The 26898-nt window shown below is 40.0% G+C and overlaps 1 protein-coding gene across 1 annotated transcript; it reads right to left on the bottom strand.

Annotated features, from left to right (window-relative positions):
- Window positions 1–1580: 1580 nt before the first annotated feature.
- hs3st1l1 (heparan sulfate (glucosamine) 3-O-sulfotransferase 1-like1) lies at window positions 1581–26898 on the bottom strand. The gene is made up of 2 exons (XM_072390408.1): window positions 26621–26898; window positions 1581–3053 (listed from the first exon to the last, which is right to left on the bottom strand). Exon 2 carries the CDS (start codon window positions 2872–2874, stop codon window positions 1936–1938), a length of 939 nt encoding a protein of 312 aa, XP_072246509.1. The 5' UTR covers window positions 2875–3053; window positions 26621–26898; the 3' UTR covers window positions 1581–1935.

The following is a 26898-nucleotide window of genomic DNA, read 5'->3' as shown; positions in this document are numbered from 1 at the left end:
TAGCCAAGGATAATGGGTAAGACGAAAGGCACAGGGATTTGCTAAACATACTGAAAGAATATCTCATTATTGACTGACAAGTCAGTGTTATTTTATCATTTTATTATCAACTATACAAAAAAAATTCCTGAGCAAAACAAGACAGGACTGGATTATCTCACAAATGTTTGTGTTATTTCTTGACATACTGTGTAAACACTAGTGCCTACTGAAATGCATAATAGAGCGAAAAGGTTGTGTCATATGCATTTCAGTGAAAATAATGGATAAAAATAACTGTATCCTTAAAATACAGTTTCCTTAACTCCATCTCCTCAGAGTCCACGATTAGACTCCTGCAGATGCACTGTGCAGCTCCCAGTGAGCAGACTCAGTCAATTTTATCTTAAAAAAATAAAAGCTTTAAATAAGAATTTGTTCACTGTATACTCATATTGTCAGCCAAACATGCCCTTTTGTCCTTGCTGCCAACCTGCCTAATGAAAACACTGTGCTGTGCCAATGTAACACCTTGGGGATGGTCGGTAATGTGTACGTTTATGTGTCTGTTGTGCTGAAGGACAGTTTATCTTCCAGATGAGTGGCGGGGTGATACATATCAGAGAAGACAGGCATCACACAGAATCACAGGGTAGCTATCCCAGTCCATTCACCTTTGTGTGCACCGACAGAGGGGAACCTGGAAAGAACATGTCTAGACACATTTCCTCACATGATTCCCTCATGAGTTACTCTGGAGTCCAAGTGCCCCCTGCTGAGCAGAAGGTAGAAAAGTCCCTGAGCAAAATGAGTTTCAGGGTGATTTAATTTCAGGTTGAGCTTTGTCATCAGACAAAATTTTTCTACACATATCATTTTCCAGTCTAATTATAATCCAAAACTTCAGGTCACCCATGAACTGCACTTTATATTCAGTATATTTCTATATTGCCCACAGCTTTACACCCCCCTCCCATGTTCTGTTCTAGATATGGGTCCAGTGTAGCATCAATGAGTGTTTGCCTCGGGAGGGTAGTAGAGCTTATTCCAACAGACAGAGCAGGGAGATCACATGAATATCAGATCCCAGTGGAGCTGTAGCTTTGGCTGCTCTTTAAGTCCAATCAATGAAAGAAACATGACCCGTTTCTATTTGTTGTGCGGAGGACAACAATCTGTTTCTGGGAAAACTGTGTGCTGTGTGCAATTCAGGAAAGAGATAATGTGCAGAAAAGCAGCTATACGGATACACTATCATTTTTAGATAATTCACAGCACTGTTACATATAATTCAAAGACCACATTTAACTCCTGAACAAATTCTTAAACAACGCAGCAGTGAAATGCGACAGTTTTTCTGTGGATAAGAGCGTGCTGACTATGGCGGTTTGACTGATTTAGCTGCAGGCACAGGCTACCTTCAATGTCCAAAGCTATTAGTGATTCCTGTACAGCTAAAGTGCTGCTCCAGGGTAGCCATTTCCTTTGATTCGGTTTCTTACACCACAGGAACCAAATCAAAGGCTTATCCTAATGCCTCTGCTTACTTTAGGGTTGGGGGGGCATCTGATAGTCATAATGAAACAGAGAGAAATGGAAACTTCAAAACAGAACAATTTATTATCAAGAACAAGAATATCAAACAAGAGAGGGAGAGAAAGTTCATCAGTTTCATTAACTTGTTTTCACTGCAGCTTGACAACTTAAATGCTTCCAGTACAGAAGAAAAAAGACTTAAGCTTTGAGATTCCATTTGATTTTACGGTCAACTTTACAGTTTTCCCACCTTTTTTTTCTTTGCCTTATCATGTAAATAGAGAGCTGTTCTGCTGAAACCAAAGATCACAACAGTTAATAAGAGGCTGTTCAAACTGTTTTTTTTTTATGTAGGTAAAGTGCTGTTTTTTTGTCTTCATTAAAGACAAGATACTGGCTAGATAGAGTTCTGTTAGTCTCTTATTGCCAGCTGAAGGTGCGCTTCACCAGCCTGAAGAAGGTTCGGTTGTGTTCCTGTAGGTAGGAGCGGAGCTGCTGCAGAACGGTGCTGTTGACGGCAGGGTGGGGACGTCCTTTAGACTCGTGCAGACAGCGCTCTCGTCCGTCACTTCGGATACAGTAGAACCCCTTGGTCTGGTTAAAGTAGAAGTTGGAGGATACTATCCTTGGAGGCAAGTTCAGGAAGTGCTCCACCTTCTGAAGCTCAGGCAAAGGGTCATGGATCAGAGCGTCCCCATCCACTATGTGTATCTGTTCCAAGGGGAAGTGGTGCAGCCAGTTACGCATATGGATGTCATACAGGCTCCTCTGAATAGCCTTGTACCGGATATTCAGGGCTCCATTTCGCACAAGCAGGTTCTCAATGGCTTGAACTGGCTTGTGGCTCTCCAGCCGGTTGAAGTACACCTGGGTGTAGTCGGAGATGACCCGCTCAGCAGGGTCTCGCAAGATCAGTAGCAGTTTTATCGATGAGTTCATGGCACAAATGCGTTCTGGTGCAAGAGCTGATGTAAAGTAACCTGGAGTTTTCTCGATTGTGATCTGGTGAGGGTAAGAATAGGGCATCAGTTCACGGTACCACTCAAGACCCTTGGCATAATTTTCATCCCAGTCAAAGTAGTGAACCTCGGTGGCAGCAGCAGCGACTTCAGGGTGTATGTCTAGCATCTCCAACAGTGCTCTCGTGCCTCCTTTGCGTACACCAATGATGATACTGTGTGGGGTTCGTTTGCTTGTTCCTGGGGGTGGAGCGGTTACATCTTGAGAGACATTGACTGGTAGTCCAGAATCAATGTCCATGGGGTCAAGTGTTATACCAAAGCCTTCCTGAACAAACTCAGGTGGGGCAGCATATGTCTGGAGGATGAGAAGTAACGCTGATGCCAGAAAACAAGCCATGACAAAGGACTAAAAAGTGGAGACTGGCAGACAGAAGTGAGAAGGGAGACAGTGGCTTAGCTGTGGATGACACACGTCTTTTTGAGCTCAGTGGTAGCAAGGGCAGTGAGAAATGCAGTCTTTGTCTGCCATTGAAATTTAACTGGAGGAGGAAAAATCATCAGCAGTCCACAGTACATCTGTAGAGAGGAACAAAGACAGAAAAAGAAGAATAGACTTTCAAATTTCAGGCATATAAAGAAGAATGAATGTCACTATTATTCTGAAATGGCACTTTTCTCATGCCTCTGAAAAAGAAATCCAGCCATAAATACAATCCATGTCTGTTATGAGTGTATCATCTCAAAAGGATAATCTCAATTCATCTGTCTTTTAGTCTCTTCTCATCTCCCTCCTTCCCATCTGCTTTTTCTTCTCACTCTATCAAGTCACTTTCAATTGATTCTGTAATTTCTCTCGCTGAAACACACTTTGCCAGACAGCTCATCAGAAAATGTGTCTGATAAATGCAAGTGTGGCTGAAGGCCAAAAGAAAAGTTTCCACAGCTAGGTGACTTTGATTTTTCTATTCATACCGAGAAAGATCAATAGCAACGCAATGAAATTTAGCAAACAGAGAAAGTGAAGGATTTGGGGTGTTAAATATGACTTATAATAATTCTGAAGAGCCTTTGAAAGCCCTGGGAAAATTCTAATTCACCACCTTGGCTTTTTGACTTTCAATATAGTTCTCCCTTCCTTTCAAATAGACCTGACACAGGGTTTGCCTTTGCAAAACCAACATCTGATAGAATATGTTTGCTAGCTGTGAAGCAAGCAGCCATGAGCTGAAAAAGCAGACCACATTTTTTTTTAAATGTCATGGAATTCATTTAAAAAACAAAAGTCCTCAGATACTTACCCAAGGAAAACCGGCTGAGAGAGCTGCTGCATGCACTGTGCTAGTCAAAACAACAGGGCTCAGCTATGCAAACACCCAGCTTCAACAGCAAAGGTCACGGTAAGGTAATCCAAACTTTCCCTTTCTGGGAAGACACTGCCACACACACAAATAGTGTTGTGGATGCACATAATGGACAAACAGTGTGCTCACTAGAAACTTACAAAGGGGTTACAGATCTTTCAAATACATTTTCAAAACTGTCCTGTTTCCTCAGAAATCATCCTTAAACACATTGATGGGTGTTAGCATACTAGGGTATTCGCCCTGCAACTTGGAGTACAAGCTCCTTGCTCATTTTCAGTAGATGGCTGTATATATTTTGTTTTTAATTGATAGGAAAGGGAATACTATGAAAAAAAATGTCATTAGTTATTTTCTTGGCAATCTTTTAAGAACAATCTTCCTCGTGATTGTCATTCGAAAAACATACAAATGCTTTTTCTATATATTTAAAGTTAAAATATCTGAAGAAACACGTTCCATTTTTTTCTAAAATGTATGGTAAAATACCAAGGTACAAAATAAGATCAAAAGTGCTTCAATTAGTCATGTGCTGCCATTTGTCACATATAAAATGTGTAGCCTAAACTTGGCTTAAGCGTTTGTATACTTGCCTCTGTACAGCACATGCAATGCCAGATAACTCAGACCACACAGAGCTCTGTAGTTTGTAAATAGAGAAGATGGAGACAATAATGACAATAATAACAATTACTATTTAATGGAAGTTGAGATTAAAGCACAAACTGCAGAACTTGGCTAAGGAGAAAGAGTGATTGTCTTTCAATTGGATGAGAGCTCTAACTTCTGAGTATGCAAGCTAAAAATATCCTTAAGCAAGTACCCCACATTCTCCCCTAACATGTTCCTCATTTGTAAGTCGCTTTGAATAAAAGTGTCTGTTAAATTAATGCAATTTTATACAATTCATTTCCTTTAAATCAAGGATGTCAAATATCCTCATGTTTTGCCCTGCACAGCCCCTGCTGGCCACCTCCTGCATATCATTAATTTCTGAAGACGTGCACAACCAACGAATGCAGAATATGTGAGGTGACCATCGTAAATGCAAACATATATTTAGAAGCAAATAAATGTACAGCATAAGTAAAAACTTATCGGTCTAAGAACTGTGGCCTGCATGCTAACAAAGTGTATCTTAAGGTTCACCTTGGCTAATCATCATGTCAGTGTAGGAGCATCAGTAATTGTCTCCCCATGATTGGGGCTTCAGATAATCGTGCATAATTCTTACTGAAGCTCCAAAGCCCCGAAGATGGTATTCAGGATGTCCATCTATCTGTCTGCCCATAAATTATACTGAAAGAAGATCAGCAATTTGTGAAGAATGAAAAGAATGTCTTTGCTAAAATCTGTGTACTTTTGTTGCTTTTAGTGACCCCGTGTAATTATTCATTCTCTGCTTGTGGAAAAACTCTGCCTTGAGTGCAATTTAGTCACAGAAGTTGTTCCTTTAATTAAGCAAACGGGAGGTGTGTGACTGCCAATGTGCCCAGCACATTCCTATCACATTATCACCCTTCTTTCTCTCACCATACAGGGCCTTTCAACCATGCAAAGGTGATGACACATGCCCCCCACTTCACACTTCAATTGGGGGTTTGATTGTGGTATGGTTCTTGTATGTGCTGAGTGCAGGAGGGACGACCTGCCCTACAGGGCCTGCTGTTGTGCAAGGAGGCACTTATATACTGCGACAGGCACGCCTGCCTGTCAGCGTTTCCCAGGCAGAGAGATGCCAAGTCCAATGCCTACAGCCTGGCAGCCAGACGAGCTTTCTGTCTCATCCAATTCCCCCCACTCCTCTCTCAGCACAGCACCACCTGGAAGGAGTCGTTGTTTCACATGGGTCTTATTGCTTTATTCAGCCCTAGAGGCATATCTTTCCAGCTTTCCACTTGGCACCTGGAAGCCATGTAAAATGCTACTTAACCATGAAAATGTCCATTGAATACTGTGGGACCAATGGAATGTTACACAGCTCAGGTTGGCAGAGAGGAACTATGGCCCCACTAAGAGCAGGATAAAGCATTGTCATGTTGTGGCTTACTGCAGCTCTACGCCATGTGACTTAAGATTTCATTGTCAGCTCTGGGCACTTTTTTTTGCTTGTGGAGTTAGCATGTTTTTCTCGTACATGTCCTTCAGGGACTCCAGAGGTGCACAGTCATAAACCTACTTGAAAGAGCAGTCAGGTCAGATGAATCAAGCTGAAATTCAACCGTGGTTAAATGCAGATAGCATGGACAGGATATGTACTGTTTTATAAAAGTTTCACTGCATTGTCACATTTCTCCTTAACTCTTGCTTGCAGTATTTCCCAATGCAGTAACACAAACTGAACTTTAAGCTAGTACTATGATGGTCCTGTGGACTAAAAAGATTTTGCCCCCATTCTGATTTGATAAAGTACTTATAGGTCATGTGATCAGTCAAGGTTGCTGTTATGATAAATACAAATTAACCCAGGGGTAGTAAGATTTAGAATTCTAAGTTAAAAACAAAACACTAGAATAGGATACTCCGTATTGGCAGAAATCCAGAAAACAGAAATTATGGTCTGGGTTTCTGTTGCCGTTTTGTGAATGTGGAAACAGTAAAAACTGAAAAAAGCTTTCTCTTCCAGTTTGCAAAAAGTTAATGTGCCAGCTTGAGGTGATTTCTTTTTATTATTGGGTGCACACTAGTTGAAATGGAAATATTATTGTCAATCTGATCTGGAAAATACTGAAATGCTATGTTATCCTTATCCAAAGCGACTTAGGGGGTATGCATCTTTTTTATTGCAAATTTTAAAAAATATCATTGATGATTCGCTTCACTACTGAACAGAAGCCTGACTATAGTATAATTGGATCCCTAATATGAGCAAAGTAATACCTCCTGCATTACAGTTAATCCCCCATTCTCTTTCAAAATGGCTAGAAATCTTTAATTAGACTGAAAATGAGAAGGACAAGTTTGGAACAGTAAAGTAGAGGGACCACACTTCGACTAAATCAGTTTTTATACATGTATTAGCTCAGGAAGAATCCACTCATGCTCAAGATGTTTCCCTGCCTGGGATTTTCTCCATCACTTCGTTTGACACTGATTAATGGACATTGAATGCAGTACCGTCAAAAGCACACTGTTGAGAAAACCAAATCAAACCTATTCCGCATTCCTACCGAACCCAAGTTATAGAGTCTCAACACTCACGAGAGCCGTACATGCCAATCTATTATATTGTCTTTGAAGTTGTCTGGCACCGAATGCCTCGACGAGAGATCAGCACAAATCATTTTATCCCACCAGGCTAAGAGGCCACACAGGTTCCCAGCACCACAGGAGGCCACGCTCCCACTAATTAACCCAAACAGCCGCCTCTGTAGAACAATCCCTCATTCATATTCAGCAGCATCCCCCTGAAATTAACTAAGGCAGCTAGCAGGTATTGTACAGGGCAGCTTTGTTTTTGTTAATGTGTACTCATTAAAGATGTTAGAACAACATCATTATTACAGCCATAAAGTTCGATTATAAAGGGTATCTTTATTAAATGGTTCAAGTTAGAATGTTATTAATCATTAGATTTATTCTTTCTAGTGTGGTCCCATATTTCCAATACTTTACACATATACATACAGTGTATGTTATCTGAGACCATTGCTCTGCTTTGAGCCTTGTTAAAGACAAAAATGCAATCTGAAACAGAGCTGAGTAAAATCTCTTGATTTTCTGCTGTTTTTCCATTTCAGACGGTTGTACTCTGTTTCACGGCTTCACAGCATTGTTAGAAAGTCTTTTGTCAGATACTCTGACCCGTTCCATTAAAAAAAAATCTCTTGGGACACAGAAATGCACACGTACCTTCACTCCACGCTTCCCCTTTTTGCTCCCACTTCTTTTTCTCAGTCTTTCCCTCAAACAGGCCTTCACCAACCAGCACAATATACTTCCCACCCACACACATTCAACTGCTACTCTGAAACTTCACTCCCACATACGGCACAGGACTGGCTTTAAATCATGGATGAATTTTTGGTTCACAGTGGGATTCCTGGCTCGCTTTATTAACTTCTGTTACCACAACTTAGAGCTTCACAGAGGAGAGAGGTTGTCTTTTCATCTTTCCTTATCCTTGACGATCCAATGATCTTTAACACCAAGACAGTCCAGAAGCCAACAGTTCTAACAGAAAAGAAAACAAGTTTTGTACATCGGGTATAGTCAAGAACAAATCCTTCACGTATCTAATGCTTTATAAAAATAATGTTAAGAATGACTGCTGTACGTTTACTTGATTGATGATGAATGCTGGTGTAAGGCATACAGAGTTTAGTTATAAGTAACAGTGGAGAAATAAGCAAGACATTCCCAGAAAAAGGGCTTATCTGGATAGCACCACATTTTGCTTTAAAGCTATGTATTTGTTCATTTTGATCCATCACACCAAGGGCACATTTTTTTTTTCTTTGTCTGGAACTTCTCTGAAATGTGTTCTGGTAACATAGTGAAAATGAGTACATGCAAAAAAAGAAAATATATGTAAATAAATCTTTTATCTTCATTTCTATTTAAACTATGTCTCTAATCTTTTAGATACAGGGTTAGATACTGTTGTGTTTGTTCTATAACCTGCTCTGTGTGGTGTAAATGAGAAATTAAGCGAACGACTGTCAGTGAAGCGAAAATTAATTTAGAGAGTTTCCATGCAGTCGGGCCAAGCTCTCTCAAGAACAGTAGATAAAAAACAAAAAAAATGAAGATGAGTTTAATGCAGAGCTAGTGTATAAGTATTGTAGAGTTCATTAATCTGAACCAGGAGAACATAATAAAGTGGCAGCTCTATAAGTCACTGCAATACCAACAAAACCAGCATCAGGGTAATTCTCTCCTCTGGGGCCACCTGGTGGATAAATATCTGACACTAATTTCATATAGTATCAACACTTACTGTGTTCACCATTACATCAATGCCGCCATAACAACAAGACTGTCATGATCGATACTTTCACACCCCAGTGAAACCCTGCAGTGGTCTCTGAAAAGTGTTGAAATGAACTGTAGCAAAAGTGAGTGTGTTGCAAAAATGAAATGGTTTGGACAAAATATGGCTAAATGACTTTAATGACTTTAGCCAAAATCATTAGATAACTAACCCTAGACTGCACAGAAAAATATTTGAATAGTGGCAAAAGAAAAACAATGTAGAACTTCAAATCAGATGCAAGCTAATACCAACACCAAAATATGACAGCACACATCGGTTTAAAAATGAATACAGGTGCTTTCAGACTGCAGGAACCTTCTCATAGTTCTGAGAACTATTGGAGAAAGTCGCTCCTTTTTTGTGTCAGAAATTCTTTGTGAGGCCGTTTTATATCTTATCGTTAGCCTAAATAAGACACAGGAACACATCAACAGTGAAGGGTTTGTCAAATCAATATGCAACGGAGAAATTACAGCGAGATTTTGACTCTTCTACTAACAACTGGTTGGCTACTATATCTATCCAGAGTTTGCAAAACACCAGTTTCACAATATAGATTCAGAAATCCTCGATCACTACGCTTTCGGGGCTAAAAGATGGTCATATGCCCTGGTTAGCCTTTCAAGATTGAGTAAATAATATGCTTGTGTTACGTGAAAGTGTCATGCATGCTCAATAATGATTTTTTTTTCGGGCTTCAACAATGGTACATTCTCCCAAAATGCTTCTTAGGAACCGATATGTCCCAATATGCTCCAATGACTTTTCACTTTTCCACTTCGCTTTAAGTTGCAGTTATTTACCGTCAGACATAAAGAAAACATGGTTCAGGTTAGATATGAATAGCATTATGGTTAAGAATAAAACGCACATGGTTTGGACTAAATATTAATGAATACATTATTGTGGGTTTGCTGCCAGTTCTCACTCACTGGGTGACTTGAATCTAAAATTAATTTTCCACAACTGGCACCATAGCAGCATTTCACATGATGACACTGATAACAGATCAGTTTTTCCTTGTACTGGGAGGAAATTACAGGGCAGCTCTGTTGGTAAGCAATATTTGGCTATTTATGGAGTGCATGAGTAAGACAATGACCAAATCTCCACCCACATGTCAGCACAGGCATTTATTAACAGACCTGCGGAGGGTGCAATCTTTCATTTGCAAGTACACACAGACACATGTGGCCTCAGGCACTAATTACAGTGTTTCAACTGTGATCTTCTATACGCTAAGTTAAACTTTCCCTGTATATCAATCTTTTCAGCTCTTTTTCCCCCGCTCCTGCAGAATGTTTCAGTGTGCAAAGCAGGCTCTTCCAATTACCAATCCTTCTGCCCACTGCCATCTGTCCACGCATCGAGCATGAGCCACCCAACTTGATGAGAGCTTGTGCCTCATAAACAAATATATGCTTATGCTGTACTGGCCAAATTTGAATAAACAAACCAACAAACATCATGTAACACCATTCTACATGACACTAAGGATGAGAATACTCTGAAATGACAATGCTGAACAGTGCCAGTGGCAACAACCCTTCAGTTACCTCGCCAAAATCCATCACTGTTCACTCACCCCTGCTTCAACAGCCTCTGCTACTCCACTGCATACTTTGGCCCCGGCCTCCTCCCCTCCAGCGCTGACATTTGTCAGTGCTCTGAGATTTATTTCAAGCATCAGCTGACTTTGTCTGGAATCCCAGAAGGCATTTTCGCAGATAAAATGGGCTGAGTTGCTCATCGCCCTTGGATGCGTGGAGGCAACCTATCTCAGGGACGCTGACTCACTCAGGAAAGCGTTCCGCAGTCCGTCAGGACCAACAACAGACCATGAGAAGGAATTCAATCAGAGAGTGGCCTGATGAGCCTCATTCAGCCTGCCACTTCTGATAAAGCACCTATGCTTTCCACAGCATCAAGATCCCCTCAGAGCAAAAGCCTCCTCATCACCAAAGATAAAGCTAATTTTGCTGTGCCAGTTTAATGCCACTGTAATTCTTATCGTGCTTCTCCCATCACACCTTCCCAAGCTCTCACAATGACTCTGATCTTCTCTGTGTAAAGTAATTATTTTACGGTTTCTCACAGAGGGAACACAGTGAAATGCCGACGTAATCAAAACAAACGTACTAACCTCATTCTCCAACCCCCGCCTTCACTGCAGGTCTAAGTCTGGAATGCCAATGCCGATGTGTTTCTCCAGTCTCGCAGGCATCCTGATAACTCCAATATGCACATGCATTATGGATGAATTGCTTCATCAAATAAAAAGCAGGGCATCTTGTAATGAACTGTGAGGATACTTTTAATTTTTGATGAGGCCGACGTGTTGAATAGTTTAATGAGAAAAACTAAAGGGAAGGCCTGCTGAGTGCTGACAAAGATATCACTGCTCTGATGAGTAAATGGATAAAAAACGTACAATGTTTATTAAATGGCATCAATCTTTTCGTTTATAAGCAGCATTAAGAAACACACGAATAATCAAACCTTGGCCGTGAATTATGCACGAGGTCTATTCCAGAGTATACATGTAATACATTTTAACCAAGGTATGTCAACACTATGGGCATGATATTTACTTTGAGGACGTCAGCTTTGATATCTACTGCTTATTTCCCCAAATTACAGCCAGTGTGTGCAGTCCTCCTTAACTTGGAAAACCTCTCACGCTCTGGCACAAAAGCATCCTATTGGAAGGCTTACAGCACAGATCTGCCAGCGTTTTCCCGCCATCACAAATATGTATTCAACACTGCAGAAGTCAGCGTTTAATAGTTGGACCTTCTGTGATGTGCTGTTGGCTGCCATGTGCTGCAGTTAGCAAGCTAATAATAAAGCTTTCACCTTAAAGCCGTTTCCCACAGGAGCGTCCCGTGTTTGCTCGCAACAGAGGTCGCCTCCCTGCTGCAAGAGTGGGATATTACTTGCATGCAAACAGTAAATACACACAAGTGAGAACACAATGTAGCCACTAGAAGCTAAGCATGCTAAAACAGAAATAGGACTCCAGCCAGCTTCTGTGACAATGCTCTCCTGAAGTTTGACCAACATGACTTGACTGACAAATTAGCAGCAGAGCAAGGATTAGCTTTATTTTTCTGTGCAGTGCATGTGAATGACAAATCAGTCCAGCGTAACTATGCGATATGGAGATGAGAAATGGCTGAGACTGACAGTGACGGCCACACATTTCCAGGACGACGTTTAGCCAGCAGCCGTTGACCTTGGACTGGAACTTTCACAGTATCAAGCTCCCTCATCTACATAAGTAATTCAAGTTGTCGCTTCACATGCTGGTCATCGATTGTAACATAATCAGAGGGATCCGACCCCGTGGGCTGTGGAAGACTCAGTCATTTATCAGTGCTAAGTTTAAAACTCGCTAAGTCATTGTTTTAATGAAAGTGTCTGTATCAGACAATCAACTTCTGATTAAAGGAGGGGTGCAGTTATTTATGTATGTCTCAAACCAACCCATATGAGCCTGGAAGCACCTACTGTAATCATTCTTCTTGTTCATGCTGGATATCAAGAGACTTTCCATCCTTGTGTGCTTTTAGTGTGAGGGGGTGGACACCCTCTGCAGTCTACTTTCAACATGATTTCAAAGTTTATTGAAAGTTAATGCAATTCTTACTGGTTACAGCACTTTAAGTGCAAATTTCCATGCTTTTAGCCTCCATTAAATACAGTTAATTGGAAGTGCATTTGAGGTAATCAAAATAATTGCACATTTTTGGACACCACAGATACTGAAGTTTATGTGGGTCATACTAAAAGGTGGAAAAAGCAATCCAACTATTAGTAACTTAAAGAAATATTGTGTTCAGCTGGCTTTTATTAACAGTTCCACTTATTGTTCACTCTCTCTGTCACATGCATCCGAGCGGCTGCAAGTCTCTGTCCTACTATTCTGCATTATCAAATCACAAAGTAGATCCCTTTCATAATATTAGCCTATAAAGAGATCGATGCAATACCCTAACTAATATATCTGAAGGTTGGTTAGATCAGACTGAATCTTTCATTTAAGGGCTCCTGATCTTCAGTGGATCAAGTGGCAAAGAGTAAACTCTTCTTGTTGAGATGTAAAGTCCATCACCACTATCAACCTGCATTAAGATAACAGTAGGCTATTGGGGCATGTTCTGCTGAGTATGCTGCTTCATTAGAAGGAGGGTCAAGAATTGTTTGCAGGACCCGATTCGGCTCAATCTCGCTGATCTTCTTCTACTGGAATAATTGGATTTTTGGGTAAACAAACTTTTTCCTTTTCTGCTTTATCTGCTACAATTTACACAGATCGGCAGGCTGCACATAAAAAAAGAGTTACAAGCTAATTACAGGCTGTGAGGTGTGTAAACACACACCTTATCAAAGCACCTTATTTGGTGCCTATATAAACGAATAAGTTAGAATATCTAATCAGAATGTTTTCATCTGGACTGGAATAAAATTTTTCCAGGAAAGCATATATGCATACATATGTAAAAATATATGGGAACGTGAAATTGGAATGGAAAACTGGAAAAAGCGGTGGAGAATATCCACGGTCTGTACAAAAGTAAATTGGCACCTTTATAGTCCTTTTTCTAAAGTTGTGCAGAGAATCACATAGATTTCATACAAGCTGCTAACCTATCATCTACAATGTGATGTGAATATATTATAATGTATCTAAGAAAAATATTTCCATGAGCCATTTTTACCATCAGTTAATCTTAATAGAACAACTGAAAACCTTCAGTCAGTAATTGAAATGGTGTGCCATTAATTTCCTGTTAACCAAAATAGAAATGTTCTTTTAAAATGACCATCAGTTATACACACACCGCCCAGCATCATTTGCTGTTTGATTGTAACTGTGCCCACTGGCACCTTGCACGCAAATAAAATCAGTCGCCTCTGTGCTCATCTTTGAGAAACAGCCTTGTAATTTCCTTCTTGCAGGGCAAACTAGATCGAAACAGAAGTGTTTATCTATAATAACAATCTCCAGCTCCATTAGCTCTCGCCAAGGTTTTGCCTCTCTGGCAGGGAGTGCTTCAGAGCCTTGACTGGGCAGAGACGAGGAGGATGTAAATCATCGTAGTTCCACGTCACTGTGCTGTTTTGTGCACTCTATCACTGTTTACAGCATTTGCCTTTGCTTAGCTCCGTACCACTGCACCATGGACCATCAAGCTGCTTTTTGCTGTAACTTTTTATTGCCCGACAAAAGAGTAAAAACTCTAGTGCCAGCTGGACTTCACATCTGCTTTGACATCGAGATTCCACTGGCAGCGAGGTTCTGTTTGCAGACATTTCCAAGGAAGCCAATCAACAGAAAGTATCGAGACTTTTTCTGGTGAAGAAGTTTGACTGCAGTCCTGCACCACAAATCATGTTTTCAGCTTCCCTAGCAAGTTGGGATCTGCCATTATTTTATATTACTCGAGCACTTCCCAAACGGAGATGAGGTGCGGCTTCAACTGAATTGAATGCATGTGACAAGAATACCAGAGTAGTGAGGTAAGGGGCATGTAAAGAATTCAGACTAATTTAAATAGCTGAAAAGAACCTGTCTGTGATTTAATGGCACCACCCAAGCATGTGCAGCTCCTGGTCTGTGACAGAATCAGGTTAAGAAGATGGAGGGAATAAAACATGTCATTTCAGCAGGGTGACTTTCATAGCAGAGTGGAGCTTTGTCTCAGCTGCTGTGATGCTAAACCCACAAGCTAATGTCAGAACCCTGGGAAATCTAATGAGTGAGTACTAATATCTTTTTTTTATTTATCTCCCCAAAAGAGCTTGAGCACTCTGTATCCTCCCTTTGGAAAAAAAAAAAAAGAAGAAACATCTCGATGCATAGCCCAGTCCAAAGATTAATCAACTTCAAGTACGACACAAGTCCCACCAGAACTACATAACAAATTACAGAGTGAGGAGTTCTCACTGTCAATTTCATCAGCACCCTCTTGTTGCACCATTATTCATGAATAAGTCATCAGCAGCTCTCACTCCCCCCCTTTCGGCTCATTGCTCGTTCCGCCGCCTCCATGGCCCTGTAAAAGCAACAGAAGTGTTTATAGGAGATAAGAGGCAAAGGAGGTCGTAGGCCCAATAACTCCTTTTATCACCCCACGTTCTGCAGCAGGGGCCACTTTATGGGTGAACTTGCTGAAGACAAATTCTTAATTAGAGAAGTTTGTGGACCCAGCAGCAGGACCTAATGGGGGAATAAAAGGAATCAGAGAGAGGACATCTGCAGAATCACTTACTGGCCTGCTTTGTTACTGTAACATGTAGCAAAGATGAGAACAGCCATGGTGAGTAGTATCAGTGAAAAAAGGTCCTTCTTTAATGTTTGGTTAGCTGCTGTGTTTGTCTAGACACATCTGAGTCCTTTTGAAATGAGTTCAGGTTATTGATTTTCTTGGGGGCTTATCTTTATTAAAGAAGTCTACTTTGTCAATGGAATTACCGCCTCTGCCATCAAGGTGAGCGGATTCTATTTCCCAATATTGTAAAGTCTGGCCCAAGAGACTTTAAATGGCTTAGGTTAATGGGAAATGCAATGTTTTGCGCTGTGCTTATCTTATTAGTCTAGTGTTTTAAAAAAAACAATATAAACCTTTAACTTCTAATAGCTTTAAAGTGTACGCTTCAGAGGGATGTCATGAATATTTTGCTCCTGTGAATGACCCTGTTCTCAAAGTCCAACTGACTTCCAGAAGTCACGTGGTTTGTCAAGATGCTCCTTTGAAAAACTAAGCCATGTTTCTCCTGTTCTTTCTGGAAAGACTTTCTCCTTGCAGTCTTTCAAAATAAATTATATTTGTTCAGTCTTTTCTAGTTGTCCTATCAAGAGCTTTAACATTGAATATGCTGACTGAGGCCCATAGAGTCTGAGATGTAGCGCCTGGGAAGATTGGAAACTGTCTTGAATGTTTTTCACTTGTGATTATTCTTTCTCACGGTGGAATGATGGACTCCAAAATGTTTGGATCCAGCCTTCTAACCCTGCCCAGATTGATGGGCAGCAACAATTACTTCTTTGAGATCATTGCAGATGTCTGTCCTTCATGGCATTGTATTAACACACACCTGACTGCTCCTGACCAGCCACTTTATTTTTTTCCTATGGCAATACCTGCATGTCAGTATAACTTTATTTTAGCTTTTAAAAGTCTTTCTGATAATTTTGTTCTGGTATCACAAAGTAATACATTTGATAAATGTGGGCAGTGAGGGATGGAAGGCTACTATAGCTCTACTTTTAATTAGCCAACTTGGCAGGCATGTTCAACCAGACCAGACCATATAATGACAAGAACTCTGTGTTCCAAGTCGCCTGCATACAAAGCGAAACTAAAAAAGGGAGAAAATGAATTACTCATTTTCCCAGACTCCGGGAGTGGGATCTTGTCCTTGATTGGATAATTCTAAAAGTCCATAATTATACCAACTCCATAGCAACAATGAAGCACGGGTAAACACATGTGGATTGCCATTTCTTCAGCAGATTCCTTCTTCAGCAATTGCTGGGCATTGGGGTTGGGGGTGCTTGTGCACACTAATTCTGTTTAAAAGCATGGAAAGAAGTGCTATAGTCTCTGGGGTTAGCCCTGCAGAATCGACAACTAAATTTAGCAAACTGTGGAACATTAATCCAGACGTGTGGATCAGTCCTCCCCCTTCCTTGCTCATCAGCTCCTGCTGTAAAGCCTTGATTAACCATCTTTCACTTCATTTAGATGGAGGATTGTTTTGGGGTTTGCCTGATTATGTCTGTCTCAAGCACAAACCATGCTTCTGTTGGTATTTAACAAAGATTAGCTTTAAATTGATGATTAACCTTTGTAATCCTCCGCACATATTGAAAATGGCTTGCTTGTCTTTACCACAGCCACACAAAAGAGACGCCGCATTATCGTTCGGGGAAAATTCAGGCTCAGAAAGCAAATGAGGCAGTGTTATCTGCCTGGTGCTTGGCCGGATAATGAAGACAAATCTTCAGGCTAAAGAGCCATCTCATAATGAATCCGAGCAGATGAATTCTTTTGACTTCTTAGTGTACATCTTTTAATAATACTTTGGTGTGACCCTGACAAGCAATTGCAAGCCTTATCTTAGGAAGAGGCAGACTTTACTCATGGAAATGGGTAGTTGCCATTGTTTAGATGGCTTTATTAGGGAGTAATCAGACATTAAATGAGTCATTTCTCCATATTTAACTCCAACTGGGGAGAAAATGGTTTAATTTGCGAGGCAATGAGTTTCCCCATATGAAGTGCCCCTTGCATTAAGTCACTGGCAACTGCGAATGCAACTGCATCTGGATCTGTTGCTCCAGAATACTACTCCGAGTCACAGCAAGAATTCAGTTTAAAGTGTTTTTTTTCACCTGAACACAGCAATCAAATATACTTCACAGCAAAATAGTGGAGCGCAGGAGCCTTAGGGCAAAAAGCATGAGCATTTATTTATGTAACATTTTCCACAATGAACCTTGGTGCCCATTATCTCCTGCTTCAATAATGTTGAGGTCTGGGCTCTGAGAAGGATTCATAACTCCATAAGACCTGTTGTCACTAATCCTAACCCCACTTCTTGTGTCATTTCGCATACCTCAGCCTTTTCTCTGTTAAACTGTGTTATATTTGGAATTTTTTGTTGATGCATTAAAAGAAATAGTGCAACAAAAGGCTGCCAGCATTTGTGTCAAGAAACAATCTAAAACAGTTACTTTGTTAAATTGTTTGACATATGTAGACGCAACACTGGTCCATCCCTTGAGTTAGGTGCTTTTTATTTTTGAACCAGGTCAGTCTTTAGTGGCTCAGCAAACAAAAAGCCCATTACTCTGAAAAAAAGTCAGGTAAACGGACTGGACTGAAAATGGGTTTTGAAAAAGCAGCTCATTTCAGAAGCAAACTTTTAAAGACATTCTGAGGATAACTATTGATGAAGACTACTGTAAAAGATTAAAGTCTGGCTGCTTGAAAGTAAAATATAAAGAAATGAGTGGTGGTTTATGATTATTGCACATTAGCCTATACTGTATGTTTAGCCAATGAAGCTGATTATGACAGAACAAAAAAGTTGGTTTGGAACCATTGAACCTTTTATCATCACCTGTCAACTAACCCCATGAGCAGTAAACCAAATAACCCGGGCTCACATTCAGAACTATCTTGGAAAAAGGCTTGGAGAGCCTTTTATATATTTTAATATAGAAAGTGATTTAAAGAAGGTAGTGTTTTATCCCTTAAAAATTATTTTCAAAGTTGACATAAAATGCTATAGCCAATCTTTGATATGATCCACAACTGCTGAGCACATGACAGCTCATACGTTGTGATCCTATTGCAGTTTATTTAGAGGATTTAATATAAAGAGAGGGCCGTGTGACAAAAAGTCACTCTGAAGGTGAGGGCCAAAGTCTGTTCGGTTTCATCAGGTCGCGGCAGCCTAGAGTTATTCTGATAAAGAGGGCAGATTTTATTACACACTCTCCAAACCAAGAGGAATTTCTGATATATGATGAAAAAAGTAAGCAAAAACACCCCCCAAACTATCTGCACAAGGAAGACTTGATGTGCGGTGGATTTTGAATACTCTATACCCAATAATCAAATTTTTAGGGTCCCGGTGCAAAACTAAAACATGAGTTGTGTTAGCAAACTGCCCACAGCAAAATGATTTCAAATAATAAAATACTAATTCCCTCAAAAACATGAGCATATGTTCAGCAGAGTGCCAATAAAACATTTACTTGACACTAAAGCGAAGCCTTGTAACCAGATTAATTCACATATTCATCAAAAACATGCACGGGATACAATGATAACTGCCTCCTTATCTAAACATATTGTGAAATAAATACTTTTTAAGAATTTCAGGCTGTGTATTATTTTCTAAAATCCCCTTTATGGAATTGTTTTGGCTTGTTTGCCTGGATGATAAGAATGAAAAGCAAAAATGAGAATAATCATCATTATCCTCTTACACCCCAAATCAAGGCTAGCACATTCATTAACTGTTTAAACCATAAACACTTAATAGCAAACAGCTGCTACAAACATAGTATTGATTTTGAAAACAACATATGATCTAATTAAGTGATTAGAATTAGTAATTCTAAAAAAAAAAAAGATGGATAAATTGAACAGTAGCTAATCTGAGTGAGTCTTAGATTATTATTATCCATGCTGGTTGTGTCATCATACCCCCAGATAATAATACGACCACACATCATCACAACCAGTTTGGTTCATGCATCTGGAGATCAACATAATTTGGTACAATGTCACAACAAAAAGAAGCAGGACAAACTTTGAGCATAAAGGTTCAGAAACTAATACAGCAAACAAACAAAAGAAATACTCTACATTAAAGGAGGTCATTTCTTTCAAATTTATTTATAAAATTAATTTTTTTGTAAACTATTATAAATCAGTTTCAAGAAAATAAGCAGATCCTGATTCTGCTAACTGATGCTTCATATACATGACAGTTTGCCTGATGTGTGAGTGATAAAATAGTCTTATTTAAGCCGGTGGAGCCGCTGTGGAGGAATAAGTCCAAAGTCTAAATCATATGTGGGACTGTTTGTCTGTTTATTTATTTACTTTAGATGGTTTTGCAACGAAGACTGCAATTCCGCTCCTGGTTGAGTCTTACACTGTACTTTTAGATTAACTCTCACTGGCTATTTGTCAGCTTTCGGTTAAATTACTTGGTTAGGTTTAGTACAAACATAGGGGGGAGGCAATATTCAGTGTACTCAGGGCAGGTTTTGAGGCAATCTATTGATTTCCTTTTTCAGGCAACTTTTTTTTTTTATTGGCATTGTATAGTTTAGATTAATTTGGATTTTAATGTATATGAAGAGCCTTGAGATGATATTTGTTGTGATTTGGTGCAATAGACAAATTGATGCTGAATTGAACTGAATTCCTGCGAGTTGCTTAACGTCTTTTAGAGTGCAGATAATCTAATCCCCAAAAACATTTATTTTTTAAATGGTTTGCATTCCCACGCACACTTGTCACCTTTGCATTGATTTGTTAAAATAAGTTTGATGTAGTCAGAAAAAAAAAAAAACTTTCTCAAGATAAATCAGTTATAAAGTGGCACCGTAATGAAATACAACCTCTATTTCATAACTGGACAATGTTTAAGGTGTCATTTTATGGTTGCTACATCTTGAGAATGATATTTGAGAACAAAACATTAAGTCTGTGTGGGAATTGTCTTGTTTCTTTAAATAGGTGAAGGAAAAGATGATGATCTGGCTGAAAACACAGCCTTTCGTGTTAACCCCAGACAAAGAAAGCATCCGATATGTGATAGTGTTGCCAAGTGCTCCTGACAAAGCAGCTGTATGTGACTTGCTGGGAGTCAGACCTATTAGCAGAGGGAGCAAATATGAAGCATTTTTATTTGATTCAGTGTACTGACAACAGCACTAAGAGAAGAGGCAACAAACATTTTCGTCTTTGTAACAGGACGCAATAGTTTTTATGCAATATGAGGTCACCAACAATAGGGCGAAGCAATTACATTTTGTAAATCCTGTTTTTATGTCAGCAAAACCACCTTTGGGAACAGCTGTAACACTGACTGCTCAAAATCAGACCTACGTGTAATTCCACAATTCTTTGTGTCACTTCTTTGCCTTAAAGCCAATCTGAAAGGGAGCAACAACAAAAAAAAACCTTAGGCAGACGAATAACATCTTTCAAAGTTCCATTTCAAGTTTGAGATGAGCAGTATTCCCCTTGGAGGTGGGAACAAGAGAGGTGCTCATTGGGGCATTCTCCTCCCTCCAAAAACCCAAGATGAACAGTCACATTCAGCACCATGGACAGCTCACTGCACAGCCTCCAGAGACTGTTGCTAAATCATTCTTCAACAAGCATGAGTGAGACATCATTAATACTGGTCAGACAGCTTTCTCTGTAGCCTACCGTGTAGCCTATGGTTTTTTGTTAAATACCCACTGTTAACTGTGCATTATCTGTATGTATCTTGTAAAAGATATTTGGGTAATTGCAGCTTACCTCAGTTCAAAGCTTAACAAAGAATGAAAGGTTTGATCTGAGCAACTCTGCAAGGACTTTTTTTTTCTTTTCCTGTGCCTAAATTGGTAATCAAAGAACAGTTTGTCCATACCTCCTTCATTAGATGCTTCACCTTCTCACAATAGACCTCAGTCAAAGTCCCTACAAGATCAAATTTCATATTTGGTCAAAGCCAGACCTTCAATTGCAGAACAAATGTCAAGAGTAGCGGCTAGTGGTAGTAGGGGTGCGAGTCAGGAGAACCAGCCAATGCTTGACATTTGGTTCTAATGAGTATTCAGCTGCTCCTTTAAATGAAAAATAGGAAAATGGCTTCAGGTATCTTGCAATGATTTAATGCTAACAGACAAAAACATAAATATATATTTTCAAAGGGGAATGGGCATATTATCCCTTTTTTGTCACAAGGGAAAATATAGAATCTCTGTTCTGATTACTTTGAAATTTCTTAATTATTAGTTTAAAAAATGCTGTGTTGCATAAAAATCCTTTCATTCAAATGTTCTGCCATTGGACCCCCAAACACATTTCACACACAAAAAAATCTGTGTCTATCTATCTATCCTTATGTATATATACATGATAAAGGATGTATGATACACGATCACCATTAATGAGGGATGTGGCTGGCATCTGCCTTCTTATCCGTGGCATGCAGAGAATAAAAGTAATGAATAAATAACTTAGCCCGTCATCAAGAGGAATGATAAATCTACTTCCTAACATTAGCCGATGATGGCAGGCGGCATTACGTTTTCTCAAACCTCTTGAGGAAAAAGTGGCTCATAAGATCTCTCCCCTAGAAGGTGTAACCGCGCTTTGCTGCCTCCTTTCACACCACCTCCAACCTTGTCCCATTATTTCAGAAAGGGGGTAAATTAAGCAGCAAACAACCAGTTGTATGGCTCTGTCATCAGATTCTTTGTGCCTTTAATGAGACTTTCCCAAAGGCTGAGTTCAGACACCAAGACTTTTTCTTAACGAGGACACAGCTCCTGAGTGCTTGGCAAAGACAGTTTCTTTGCTATCTTTTTATACTGTACTGTTGATGGACATGCTGAGTATCGACTGCTGATTTGTAAGAAACATGTGGTCCAAGGTGGGTCTTTGCTCCGTGGATCACTGCTGAAACCGTACTCATGAATTATGGAATGTAGCACAAATATGCAAATCTGAGCATTAGCCTAGTTATGCCCCTGTACTGTAAGTTACAGTGAGTTATCTATTATGAATGAACCGGGGATTGGAGTGAAGAGGTCCTAGCAGTCAGCTTCACGGCCGAAGCTGAAGTCCGAAGACTTGGGAATATTAGAGCTTGCTTCCATGCTCAATTGCCAAGCTACTTAAAATAACAATGCCTTCCAAAGGAAGAAGCCTGGAAGATATGTAGGGAATACGCATGAAGTTGTTGCTAATCCTCTAATTTTGCTCCCATAAGGTTGATATGAAACACTAGTCTGATCAGTCCATGGGGCAGGCAGGCAGGGGATCCAGCAAACTTTGCTAACACAGACAAAGATCAGCTTCTGTGTGACATTACCATCAAAATGCGGAATGAGTGATAGTACTCAGGTGACCTAATCACAGTGGTGGAAATTTCCAAACTAAAGAGGTCAGTATAAGTGAGAATCTGCAAGGTCAAACAGCTCAGTTTTTATATCCTGCACATACTCCAGTCAGGCTGCAAGCATGACAACATCGCCCTGAGGTCCTGAGATGAACAGAATGATCATTAACTGGATCAAAGTCAACCATCAAATGCATGTCAGATGACAACTTCTGTTTAACTGGGTGTACAAGAAATAATGACACCTGGTGGTTCTTGTGAACCCCGTAGCTATGGTAACAAAAGGAAAATACATTCTCACACAATGAAAGTTGGCCTTCATGCAAGTGTCAGTGTATGTCAGAAGAGCAATATACAGCTTTTTACAGTAGCCCAGAACATACGAACCAAACACTCACACTAGAATAAAGACTTTTCATGAATTTTTTTTGGACACCTTAGTTTCTCCTATATGCAAGCAAGGGGAGGATGAAACAATGTGTCTCCAGTTGGTTATAATTTGAAACTTCACCACAAAACTTGACGAAATCCTAACAAGCTTGAGCAAATTTTACATGTTTGTTGTTTTTGACTTGTGAACTCAATATATACGTGTGTGTGTGTGTGTGTATACATATATACACACCCATGGTTAGTTTCGTTATTAACCCAACTAAAACACTGTCCTCAGCCATACTGACAATGAAAACATTTCTATATCTCTACATAAAACAGCTGTTTTACTAGTTCAGACACTGCTGAATTGATGGCCAGAAAAAAATCATATGAGAGTCCCATGATCCTTTGCATTACTGACTCAAAAACGTCCACATTACAAGGGACAGCCTCTGTAGTTCAATGCAGTATAATTATATAAAGATTTATGAACCACACACCACACCAGCTTACCGTAGAAATTAAACCACAGCGCTGTTTGTCAACCCCTCTGCATATGAGTAAAAATAATTCATCTATACTCTTGAAACAGTCAGTACTGTCAGATGCACAGTTGAGTTGAGCTACAGTTACAGCTTGACCATTTAATTGGACAACTGTCCTTGTCCCAGTCTACATGAATGGGGGCAAAATCAATTTATCGACTGAAGCATGTTCAACACAGAACACGGTGAGCAACATTTATCAGTTATTCTGGATCCTGAGCCTAGAAACAACCAATTGTGAAGAATTTAATAACCTCTGCCGATGTGCTTTTTTTTTACTTTTATTTTTCTTCAGACATTCCAGAATACAGAAAACAATGTAAAACTCCAAACGGTTTGACCAGTAAGAGTATGACAATTAAAAAAATATTTTATGGGTACGATTGACAAAGATTACAAAGATTATGAAATTAAATCAACGTTTAAGATTAATCTGTGATTGATATCTAAAAGGTGTCACACAATTGATTATGATTATAATTTAAAAGCCTCATGTATAAAAGCTCAGAGATCTGCGTGAGTGGAGAATAACTTTCAGATGACACGAGAAAGGCTTATCAAAAAAAGAGGGCTTATTAAAGTTAACTTGGCTTGTTAACATAAATACTGCTTTTCATTCATTAGCAGCTGCACCTCACTCGATGCTGATTTTCTCACTTTGCATCATGTCTGTCACCACTGAACTCAACATGCAACTCCAAAATTCAAAACACCAATAGAGAGATCAAAGATCAAAGCTAATGACTAACAAGAGCCACAAGCTGCACACCTGCCTGTCTGACAGTTGTACAGCCGTGTTTAAAAAAAACTACACATTTGAGCCTAATCTGAGCTATTTTTGGCACCACTGGGGCTCAGTTAAGACACTGGCAAGTGTTACATGTTTATGAACTGAGCCTAACTTTAGTAAATGGAATGTGTTGCAATGGAAAGCTGTGGCTTATGACAACTGTTTTGGGGCCACAACTGGCTCAAAGGCCCAAACAAATGTGGACTTTTGGCCATGTATGGTGGCTGTATGGCTCAATCCAGGCAGCCACACTCACTCCGAACCAGCACTGTCATTCAAGGCCAAATACGAGCTATAAGAAAATAGCAGGCAGGTGTAGGTTTTTTAAAAAAGGCAACATTCATACAGTATATTTCGATTTCATTTGGATTTTAATACAGAATTTAAGGACTTGGAAGTGCACTCTCCACATTTTACAGAAAATTCTGATCCTCTCATGAAAGCTATTTAGTCTCTCATCTCTTCAGGGAAATTCAACCAACCCCCGCACCACGAAAAAAACAAACAGAACAACTCTGGAATTCAATAGTATTTTTTAAGAAATTTCCGATATGCCTCGGCTAATAGTTTTCATCCTTCAATTCAGAAAACATAACCTCATCAAATATTAATCCCATTCTCCTGTTACTTTTGATCAGGAGAACTTGTGGGGAAATAAATGCTCTTTTGTTTTTGTTACTCCTCTCTTCCTCCCTCCTCTTTGCCCAAGTGGGGCCAACTGGATAAACTACATCAAACACAAACCTAATAACGAGAAACTGTTTCCCCTCCGCAGCCTCTCTTTCGTTTGCAATCCTTCCCATATGAAACTCTCCTCACATTGTTGTGTAGTGTACACTGACCCTCTGCATTTGTTCGGTCATACATCACAGAGACACCTCAAGGTTTCTCTGGGGGATTTAGAAATCATAACACCGCTCAAAAACCGCCACCGTATTTGCAGCCAGACTCGGAAGTGCTCTTCCACTGTCAGACTGATCTCCCAGACCATCCAGCTCCGCTCTTTCCTCTCTCAAACCTCACTTCTACTCGCACATTTGGTTTCCGGGCAAGAAACCCAAAACAGTAGTCGTTGTGATTTCAACAATAGAGACACAGTGACCCCATTTAAGTTGATGAGTCAGGTATAAAAATAATGAGGGGGAACTTGCTTTCATGTTGACCTTTTGCCCCGTTGTAGTCGGTCTGTATCCCACTTTTCTGACCAATTTAGTTCTTCACTAAACCCTTTCAGTTGTGATTTTAAAAAATAAAATTAAATTAAAAAAAAATAAATATATATATATATATATATAGATATGTATATATTAAAACTTTTAATACTTATACCTTTGATTAATAAGTGCACACCTACATTCTATAACGCCCTGTACTAAGCTCCTATAGATAATCCATATCTCGTGCATCAAATATCTTTACAAGGGAAATTTACTCTGGTCAAATCAAAGAATAATTAAAGGTCTACTCTGCATATTTTTATCGAAAAAAAATGCAAAAATGTTCCCACAGGAGGATGTTGTTACAGGCTATAACTAAAAACGGCAAAAACCCATTGAACCCATTTTAAATACAAACCTGTCAGAACCTACTTTTAGCCAAGGAATAGGATGGAGCTGCAGCTGATAAACAGTGCCTTATGTTTCCTTTGAATATCATTAAAGAACTTATTCCAGTCAAATTCCGACTAATGCCTTTGAGAAATTGTGCAGCTAAAGGCTTGGGCTCACACAAAGCCAACACCCACATGCTCATAATCAAAGGTGAATTGCACAGCCTGTGGCAATTTGCATCCTGTGACGACTAAAGCAGCTGGAAATTCGCCTGGCTTGGTCTGATGGCAGATATAGGAGACGTGATGCTGGGGGTGGGATGGGGTGGGGGGTGAAACAACACCACATCAAGGCTACATTTCACCAAGAGCAGGAGAGTGGCAATTATCATCAGCTGCTCTTGTCTGATGGGGTCTACTGTGACTTCATCATCATAATAGTCTTTTTTTCTCCACCCTCCCATACATGTACTCCCGTTCAGATCTAAATCTAGAACTTAAGTGGGGGGGGAAAGGAAAAACTTTTAGATTAGCAGCTTTTCATGTCACACTGCAAATAACAATGTGCTCCTGGGAGCTTCTGGAGCTAATTTATTGGATGAAGCATTTTAATTAGTTTGATCAATACTCCATTACAGAGGATTTAAATGTGAACCGCAGGGAGAAGACAAAGCACTCGGTTTGAGTGAGTGATCTTGTTCCAAAATATGAGATCCGGCTCCCTGCAAGGCGATAACTGGATTAATTCCTGCACATTAACAGTTTAAATCACTTGCGCATGAATTCAGAACAAAACATTTTTTTTTTGTCAGACTGTCTGGAAGTGTTGGATAAAAGCCGCCGCGTCTCTCAGGAGCGACGCATTTCACACAGGCAAAAGTACAGAAATTGTGGTTACCTCGCACAGGGGGTTCGGTGGGGGTCTCAGCGAGCCTCGTGGGTTTGGGTCGATCTCAGGAGCGGAGGACGCATGATGCTGAGGCTCGGAGCGCACTCCTGCGCACCGCCTGTGCACACAGATGAAGAAAAGCGTCCGTCTCTCCTCGCGCCCGCGCTCATCACTGATTCATTTGAAAGCAGACACCAGCAGGAGGAACGGAGTCCCTGTTTCTTCACAGCAGATAACTCGACTCCGTCTCCGGCTCACGCACATGAGCCTGTGTGTAGAAACGCAGG

This window comes from Leuresthes tenuis, unplaced genomic scaffold (assembly GCF_036924035.1).
Source record: "Leuresthes tenuis unplaced genomic scaffold, fLeuTen1.0.hap1 SCAF_8, whole genome shotgun sequence".
Taxonomy (NCBI): domain Eukaryota; kingdom Metazoa; phylum Chordata; class Actinopteri; order Atheriniformes; family Atherinopsidae; genus Leuresthes; species Leuresthes tenuis.
This window is presented reverse-complemented; position numbering and strand designations above follow the sequence as displayed.